The sequence below is a fragment of the Gambusia affinis genome, linkage group LG19 (assembly GCF_019740435.1).
Source record: "Gambusia affinis linkage group LG19, SWU_Gaff_1.0, whole genome shotgun sequence".
Lineage (NCBI taxonomy): Eukaryota > Metazoa > Chordata > Actinopteri > Cyprinodontiformes > Poeciliidae > Gambusia > Gambusia affinis.
The window spans coordinates 19936452-19945977 of record NC_057886.1 but is presented as its reverse complement, the minus strand read 5'-3'; the positions used below and the strand labels follow the sequence as shown (position 1 = coordinate 19945977).

At 37.9% G+C, this 9526-nt stretch overlaps 1 protein-coding gene across 1 annotated transcript; it reads right to left on the bottom strand.

Moving 5' to 3' along the window:
- Positions 1 to 2973: 2973 nt before the first annotated feature.
- Positions 2974 to 8428, bottom strand: lpar2a (lysophosphatidic acid receptor 2a). Its single transcript, XM_044099634.1, has 4 exons — positions 8086 to 8428; positions 4144 to 4893; positions 3498 to 3760; positions 2974 to 3161 (listed from the first exon to the last, which is right to left on the bottom strand). The coding sequence occupies exons 2-4, from the start codon at positions 4889 to 4891 to the stop codon at positions 3069 to 3071; spliced, it is 1104 nt and encodes a 367-aa protein (XP_043955569.1). The 5' UTR covers positions 4892 to 4893; positions 8086 to 8428; the 3' UTR covers positions 2974 to 3068.
- Between the last annotated feature and the right edge of the window lie 1098 nt (positions 8429 to 9526).

Below are 9526 nucleotides of genomic sequence, written 5' to 3'. Positions count from 1 at the left end.
TTCATTCACACTTGCTGTTCTGGACCACAGGACAGCTGTACAGTAGCTGGGAGGAAATTCTCCTTTCACCTTCATTCCAGTTCTCCGCTCTTTAAAAAGCTAAAAAGGGGAATGGAGCTCAGAGACATAAAGAAAAACATCCTTACTGTCAAGGACTTTGAAAAAAAAAAAAAAAAAAACCACATCCAGCTGTGTAGATGATCATGATGTCTGTACATTATGTGTATATGCACGTTAACTTTACACAGTACTCCCACGGCTTGTTCATGTGCTGTTTGACCTTTACACTCAACTCTTTGCTTTGGGAAACTGTGTGTAATTGCCCGTATCTGCTGAAGCCTTGGCATCTGACAGCCAAACTGTGGTTACGGACCACCAGGGAGCTCTGCTCACCTTGCTTGTACCAAAGTGCTGCCCCAGTGTTCCTCTGAGATTACCCTCTGCCTACTCAACACAAGACACTGTTGTATCAATGTATCCTTCTGTTAGGATTTTAAGGTGAGCAACTGATGTTTGCACAGAGGTGCACGCAACTGTCCCCAAAACATACAGCTCACAACTTGTCAGCTGTTCTCGTTATGAGCTGACATAAACGATGTGTCAAGCACAGATGTTAGCATCCTTGCTATGGGTTTCTACCTTTCTAGGAAGGTGAGGGGATCACTGCTCCGAAGCAGGCAGGACAAGAGATGGTAGGGCTGGTGTGAAGAGAATAGGAGAACATCTTTGGTTGAGCTTATGTAACCAGTAGCTCTTTCCACTGCTAACCCATAGAGGGTGTTGGTAGATGGCTTGTAGACTTTACTTCTTTCTTTCTGTCCACTAGTTTATTTGATTGTAGACTATTATCTAATGCTGTTTCACCAAGAATGCACCAGCCACCACCAAAAATTAGCTCAATACGACATCTTTATGACAAACGAAGGGTGGAAAGATCGCGAGGCATCGATGTATTACTGGAACAAATGTGACATGAACTTAGAAATGTGACTGTCTTCCATGCATGTAGGACTTCTAGGTGTTATACTGTTTTTCATTTACGTTTTTTAGCTTAATTTGTATTAACGAGAAAAAATAAATAAATGAATAAAAGGTAAAACTATTACAGTCAGACCAAAACCAAAAAAAAAAGTGCATCACATGTTGATGTGTCTGTGTGGACGTGTAAAAGGTTCCTGGGATATCTTAGTCAAACTGGCTGGTGCTCCTTTGAACTTTGTAAGCATTATGTAGACTGGGTGCTTCCACCAGCTGACGACACGCAAGGTGGGGTTTCAACTTAGATTTTTTCCCCATCTTGAAACTTAAGCTTGTGAGCCTGAGGCAACATGTTAACAACCTGATGTTGTACCAAAACCAAATATACAAAGTTCAGCAATGTAATAATGCTACTTTTTTTAAACATTGGTGCGCAGTCGCCTTTTACATTTGAGGAGAGGAGGGAATTCTGTTTGTACCTGTGTCTCTTTGTGGTGTTGTCATGCCTCAAGTTGGTTTCTTTTTTTTTTTGTTTTGTTTTGTTTTAAATGGGGCTTCATAAATGATGGGTGGAGTGAACACTCATCACACCTGTGATTTATTGTGAGCATAAAAGAAATGCTCTGCCCTTTCTTTATCCTTTAATACCGTCTGGTAAAAAACATATTTTTATGTTCCATAGCCAATTGGGCAAGGGCTTCTCTCTCTCCTCTGTTACCAAAAAAAGAGGCAGCACTGGGTGTAGTAAAACTCTTAATTTGTGTGTAGGACAAACCTGCCACATTTTGGCGATTTCCATCCGTTAAAGCTGTTTTATACATTAAAGATTACGTGAATAACAAAGCATTTTGATAGTAAGGTAAAGCCTTATTAAGATTTGTCATTAAAGAGTTTGTTTGAACCATGTTACAAAACAGAAGCTGAGCTTGAAAGCCGGTCACATGTTATCTCTCACATTTCATTTCCTGTTTTGTCTCTCGCAGCAGCTCGTTATTGCTGCGTCTCGAGTAATGGCGTCGTCACACCAAATTATCATGCCGCCCCTTTTTTTCTACTTGTTGTAATGGATGTCACTGTACAGTTTGTGTAATGTTTCAGTACATTTTCTTTTTCTTTTATAAAACTTTGTTTGGTTGAGATATGTACTGTTTCACAGGATTCACGCTAACTCTGTATTGGCTTTGAATATTATTTAGATCTTTTGTTACATAACCAAGTTGCAGTGTAGGATGAACAAATGTAATGTGGTGCTGTGGAACTATTTATTATTTTATTTTCCTATAACTATTTTGTCCCCCTTTTAATTTCCACATTGGGTTTGCTTTTACTTCTTGAATGCTTAAACTACAAGTTTCCCCTCGTTTGTTGCCTCGGTGATTTGCCACTATTGCCATTCACCTCAATTTATTACAGCAGAAACATCAATGCCTAAATACTTGATGTCAATATATACATTTTGTGAGCTCATGCATTTTGCAGCGGCGTTGTAACTCATCAATAAAAACAATCTTATTGTACACTAACAAGTATTTTGATCATTCGACTGGTTTAGTTCCACAGCACCAAATGTCTTTGTAAACCTTCATTTGTTTGTTTTTATTAGTATATTTGTATCTCCCTCTTTCCCTTGTATTTACCCCTCTCTCTACCTCTGTCTTTCCATTTCTCTTGTATATAACCCCACTGTTTTCAGACTTGTGAGTCTGTATGAACTCCTTTTATACCTCAACTTTAGAATTGATCTAGAAAGAGTAAAACAAAACGGAAGAATATGACAAAAATTGTAGTGTTCTTATTAGAAAATTAATAAAAAAAAACCAATTTAGTGTGATTATTTTTTTTCAGTATTTCATTTTAGGAGTGTTTCATTTTATAAGTTGTCACAAATGCTCTTGTGATAGTCAAATGTAATAAAAGGAGAGATTGCACCATCTGTTGATTTTTAGGTGAATTTGTTAGCTGCACAAAGACAAAAAACTTTTCTCAAATGCTAACTGTAATTTTTTTTTTTCTCCTTTTAATTCACTCAAAATTTTCAACACAAGGCTTACGAATATATACACTTAAGTTACAATATGTCTGATTTTCTGTCATACCACAGAGTCTGTCCCCTTGTCATCTTTACAGTCTCTGTCCAGATTCTTCCACAAGACCGGATCTTCTGACTTGTAGCTAAGAATTTTCTGTAGACAAGAAAAAAAAAAAAAGGTTTTGTTTTACAATTTCAGAAAACGTCAGACAGTTCTTCACAGTTACTTAAAAAACAAAAACAAGAGATGAATTACTAGATGTTATCCTTGTTACAAGACACCGGTTTGACAAGATAACCGCTAACAAGTAAGAACAAGCAAGTTTATTCAGAAATCTGCCCTAAGAAGTGAAACTGGAATGGCTCACAGATGGGATGATAGGATGTCAGAGGAAAAAGAAAAAACTGAAGAGCTGCCATCAAAGTGAAACATGTAACCTGAGGTGCTTTGAGTGTGTGTAGACTCTCTGGCTCCATTTTGATGAGTTACCTCCTTCAATGGAGAGTCCATTTCTGTTGTCAGAGTCTCCCTCGGCTGACAGCCCTCATGTCGACACAAACAGCAAAGGATCCACTTGAACGTTTTCCGCATCTCGGCGTCGCGCAAGGAATAAATGATGGGATTGACCAGAGAGTTGCACTCCGCTATCACCAAACAGTATTTCTCATATTTGTTGGCGTTGCCCTCTTTACCCTGCAGCCCGTCCAGCAGGAGAACGATGAGGCCAGGTGTCCAGCAGATCACAAAGGCACCTGCAGAGATGTGGATCGTTTATAGGGACAGAAATGAGTAAACGACACCTGCACATTTTTTCACTGACGCAGGATGATGCCCGACAAGCCATGGCACAAATGTGTAAGGTCACATTTCTCTATGGTTGCGTAACAACCATGCAGAACATATTTACAGACACGAAACTAGTCACCTGAGTAGTAGAAAGGTAAATCATAAGATAGAAAAATTCTAATAAAGTTCAAACTTAAATCCCCTAAAAAACAAAGATAAGGGAAGACGGAGAGAAGAAAAAATGGTTTGCAGAGAAATGCAAGATAAGTAATCTTGACAAGTCTGTACTTTTTAAAATATTTGCTCCGTCATTCGTCTACATTCCTGAAAAATACATATTTACTCTTACCCAGAACCATAGAAATGGTTTTCATCAGGTTGATGACGGTCTGCTGTCGTGCCTCCGAGGCGTGCTGAGAAGTGTGGCGACTCTGGCGTTTCACGTGAAAGAATATGTGAGAGTACATGCCCAGCATAATGAAAAAGGTGAGCAGGTTGAGAAGTGCCCAGAAAATCAAGAAGCGGCGGCTGTAGAGGGGAGCAACAGTGGAGCAGTCTGCGAGATCACATTCACAGTTCCAAAACAGCGACGGCACCAGACCCATGAGGATCCCTATGGCCCAGATGGAGATGATGAGCAGCACCACGCGCCTCTTGGTCATGGTGCTGTGCAGCTGCATAGTGATGATAGTCTGGTGGCGTTCCACAGCCACAGCCAGGAGGTTGGCGACAGAGGCAGTCAGGCTGATGTCAATCAAAGCCCCACGGATGTACCACTGCTTCTTAGTGAGCGTCGCTGTCCAGGGACCTGTGTTGAATATCAGGTTGGTATAGGCTAAACCTGCAAACAAGTCTGCTGCTGCCATGTTTCCCAGAAGGTAGTAAATAGGAAAGTGGAAGCGGCGGTTCATGAGGATGGCTGCCATCACCAACAGGTTGGCCAACACCACTATTACAGATAAGGGCAAGCCTAGTCCTATGACCAGGTAGTCCCGTGTAGTCCAGTTTCCTCCGATCGTTTTATTCACCTGTTGGTAAAAGAAGGTGACACTTTGGTCGCTGTAGCAGCTGTTCGACGTATTATTGTCAATGGCCATAACTGCAAAGAAAAAGGGCAGAAAATGTTGAAGGGAGAACAACATGCAACAACTAAAATCACATCCTCTACAAGAATATACACATTGGAACTCAAAAATGGTTTAGTCTTTACCGGTTACTACGATTTTAAATCTACGTGTTGTGAACCACACAACGGGTTCTGCATTTTCATTGAGGAAGCAAAAAAGACCAAATGGAGAAGCGGCTAGCAAAAAAGGTTCACGCTGCTTCGATAGGACTTAGAGAAAAAAAAGGTCACCCTATAATAAGTGTTGCTGGTCATTAATCTAAAAAGGATTAAGCAATTTCCAAATAATTTTACTCAGATCTTCAGGTTATTCATAACTGGAAAATATTTGAGTGCTGACCTTTTCTGAATGTGACACAACAAATTTAGCCCAAAATTAGACAAAAAAAAAAAAAAACAACAGCTGAGACTCTGCAGGGATTACATGGTATGTTAAATGCAATTAGAAAGAAACCAAACTTGTATGGGCTGTTTGAAAGTAGTGGAGAAGCATCATGTATTATCGTGACATGACTTATTGACCCCCCGCCCCTAAAGACATTTCAAAAAGTTGCGTTTCAAAAAAACCCACAAAACGTCTGAAGCAATATCCTTTGGAGGAGCAAATGTTGGTCCCATTGCAGATATTTGGCAACATCCAAATACTACATCATCACAAACGCCTCACAGAAAAAAAAACAGCTGTGGCCTCAGAAACTGTCAATCATTTCAGCGGAGGTATAAAAATTCAACAAAGAACTTAATGAGTAAAAACTGAAGTTGCGAAGAGTAGTGGACCAACAATTCTGCACAAAAGCAATTAAATTACAGGATGTCCTTATTATTTAAACTCAATGTTTCATTGTGGTTTTACTTCAAAAAAATAGATAAATGTAGAACCTGTAATGTGTTAAAACATTTTCCAATTTGGTTAAAAAAATAGTGTAGAACATCAGCTGCAGCTTTTAAAGTTCAGTTTAACATATACATAAGAGTTACTTGCAGCAGATGTTTTCCCAAAATGTAGCAGCTGGTTTCCAAAGTTGGAGTTTAGAAAATGTTTTATTTGTTTTCTGGAGATTAAGCTAAAATAATAAATAAAAAAAAGCAATGTTCCTATAGGGCAAACAAAGAAAGGTTCTTAAATAAAAATATAATGCATCACTGGGATGAGGTTTCAGTGTTAAGTTACAGGTATTATCTGCAACGCTAGTTGACTCTGAATATTAGAGGCCCGTCTGCTAGGAATACCGTTGTGTTCAAATTGCAGTCCTTCAGTTTCTACTACTGTGATACTTTGGTAGAAATTTTATTTTTTCATGGTAAATAATGTTCTTATGCAAGTATAAACCAACAGATATTAGAGTTATGACTTAGATTCTGCTGATCCTGTTTATTCAAATAATTTTTGGAGAGGAGGAATTTAAAAAATAGCAATATGAAATTTATTCAAGAACTGCATCACTCAGTGGCAAGTCTGTTAAAATAGTTCAGATTTTTTGTTTTGTTGTTGCAGTTTGCTCAATATTTTCATCCATTGAGGCTTTGCAGATTTTTGACAATTATTCACCTCTTGTTTGAGCTGAAAGAATCTTTGCTCGTATTTTCATCACTTTTGCAGTTGTTTTGATGCATTAACTGGGGCAACAATGCATTGTTTTTAGAAAGGGGAGCAACTAATTAGCCCTTACAGCTCAAATAATGCCACAGATCCCAGAGGATTGCTTTAAAACACGGAAGATAATCGAAAACTACCACTCAAACAAATAAAAGAACTGTAATAACGGAAAAGACTCGGCCAATGGTTTGCTCCAGGGTGACCGAAGAACATCTAGTACAGAGCAAACACCTCCAAAAGAAACAAACAAAAAGAAAACACTCACTGAGACACTCATTAAATGAAAGCTCAGTTGTTGTCAGACAACATCCAAATGGCAAATTCAAGCCGCACCACACAGTGAAGCACAGTTCCTCAGGCATCATGTTTTGGAGATGCTTCCCATACTGTAGTGTCAGACAAATTTATTGCATATCAGGGATCACAGGTAACTCTGAAAAATATGCGAGACAATTCACCTTGCACCAAAGAGGAAACCCATTTTAAATGGTTGTTTCAAAACCACAGCAACCACAAGTACAAGAGTGACAGACATATTGGTCCAAGGCCAACAACGCTGCTAATATAGAGTGACTGCTCCAATACTCTACAATGCTTTAGAAAGAAATTGTAGAATGAAGTCAAATAATGCAGAGAATTGTGGAAATCAGACCTGGGCTAGAATACCTGTCTCAGACCCCAGACGTTGGTCAACTCCATGCAATACAGATTTGAAAAAGTTCTCAGAATCAAAAGTTTAAGGAGGGAGAGTTTGACTATGTAAAGAAAAATCTAGACAGAGATGGGGTATTTGTTTTAGCCGTCTAAAATGAATTTTAATATTCAACGTCTGCAGTGATAACACATTCAGAATATTTTCTTTATGTTTGCTCTGTAATAGAATGCACATTATTGCCAATGTGTTCGTATGTATTAATATTAACTATGAGAATTTAGAGATTCACTTCTTTAAAACGCACTGCTATTATTTTAGAACACAGCTGTATTCTCAATCCCTCCAAAAATAAACTTGTGGTTCCAGGTAAAAACTTATTAGAAAAATATTTATATATATATATATTTCCACCAAAGGTTAAAATTCACTCACTAATTAGTTTTAATTTCCAATGTTTTGTAGCAAATCCTTTTGTATGTAATATCAGGTCTCACTTTTTGGCATCAAACCCTGATGGTTTCAGGACCTTATCCGTCTAATGAAAGGTGACTGCTGCTCTGTTTCTTTGAGCAATAAAAGACGTGTGTCGTGCTGATTTACTTACATGTCTAATCTATTAGATAAAGACAGTACATGAGTTCGTGTGTGAATCACCTGCATTCCAAGCTTAGGCACGTCTAAAACGAGGTACAAGAGTAGACCAGAGTTCAAAAATCATGTCAACATTGGCCAAAAACTGCCTTGTTTTGCAATAATTAAATGTTTAAGTCTCATTATAATATTTACCAATAAGTAAATTAATAGACTTTAATTTTTTATTCTTTCCTCAACTTTGTGAAATGGTTTCATTTCTGATTAAGTGTGATATGCCACGGACACGTTCTCAAATTATCCAAAGGAACATAAAACCTACCTTTCACTTTAGAGTCTCTTCCTTCCGAACATTTTCTTTATGAGTCAGGTGACTTGACTTTACGTCAAAAGAAGGAGAAAGTCTTATTTTGTTAGCAGTGTCAGTACATGCGTCCTATCACTTCTCCCGGTTACGCGACTCTGAATCATTCTCACTCGAAACAGCTGGACCTGGACAGGTAAACGATGTTGCCTCCAAGTACCGCTTAAAAAACCGGACAAACAAAATGTCCTGCCTAACATACAGCTTCGGAACACATTGTTCACACAGTCTTGAGACTTCTATTCAATGTTTGCGTAAGTTTCCAAATTACTTTAATGGCAAAAAAAAAAAAAAAAGAAAAAAAGACACATCTTGGTTTGGGCACTCTGATTACGTTTTACCGCTGTAGTTTCAAATAGTGACCACAAGGGACAGTAAACATTAGCCATTCTAAATAGCCGGAAGCCACCGTCCTTCCCGTAAACATTAGTCTTCATGTATCTTTATCGTATCCTTGCGACGTAAGCAAGTAGCCACACACGTAGCTACAGAATTACTATATTGTTTTAAAGTAGCTTTTGTGATAAGAATATGTTCACATATTTAGCATTTTAATTTCAGCTTTTTTAATTTGAGCGTTTTAAACTCAAATAAACACTCAAAAGCAAGTAGCTAAGCAAGTGAGTCACTTCAGATAAATGCTTGGGTAAAATAATGGTTATTGAAAAACTGATATCCCACTAGAAACACAGACCCTGATTTTTGGTGATGTAGTATATCAATATGGCAACGAGGGCAACGGAGTCGCAGTTCAGTATAAAGTCAGAGACAACCTCACTGCAGGCTCACTTCTGATAGATAAGACAACCAATAAAATCCTAATCTTGTTACCTTAATTTTTGGGTTTCAAAATAATGTTATTCTTAATATACATAAAAGTAAAGTACAATTCTTTCTTTCTTTTTTGAAACACATTAAGGAAGTGGTCCTTTAGCTTCTTACTAACGCTGACTTGTCTCTTCATATCTTGTAATTACCCGGAATAACCACAAGAGGGCAGTTTTGATTGCAAACGTATTAAGTAGCTGTCCGTAATTTTCATAAACATCTGGGGAAATGCTATCACTAACACTATCTGGCTATTAAAATTAACTAGAGGGGAATATGAATCACAAATGCCTTTTTTGCCTGAAGATAAATCAGTAAGTGAGAAATATGGGCAAAATAGACCTTTTGTGTAGTTTGCTATAATGGCCACTAGATATCAGCAAAGTCATTTTCAAACGTAAAGCCAATGGGAATGATTATAGAGTACTATTTCCGGTATGTACCGTCAAATTAAGATAAGTTACAAAACTTATTTGGTTACAATATTGACTTTCTGAAAATACCGCTATTATGACCGTTAGTAAAATAGAATTTCAACCTTGCCACGGCATCTCTGAGTTGTAGCTTGTAA

Coding starts and splice junctions, on each gene's coding strand:
- lpar2a (XM_044099634.1), bottom strand. CDS start 4,891: ATGGCCATTGACAATAATACGTCGAACAGCTGCTACAGCGACCAAAGT. Junction 3,761..4,143: donor AACCATTTCTATGGTTCTGG/GTAAGAGTAAAT, acceptor ACATCTCTGCAG/GTGCCTTTGTGATCTGCTGG. Junction 3,162..3,497: donor TGGACTCTCCATTGAAGGAG/GTAACTCATCAA, acceptor TCTTGTCTACAG/AAAATTCTTAGCTACAAGTC.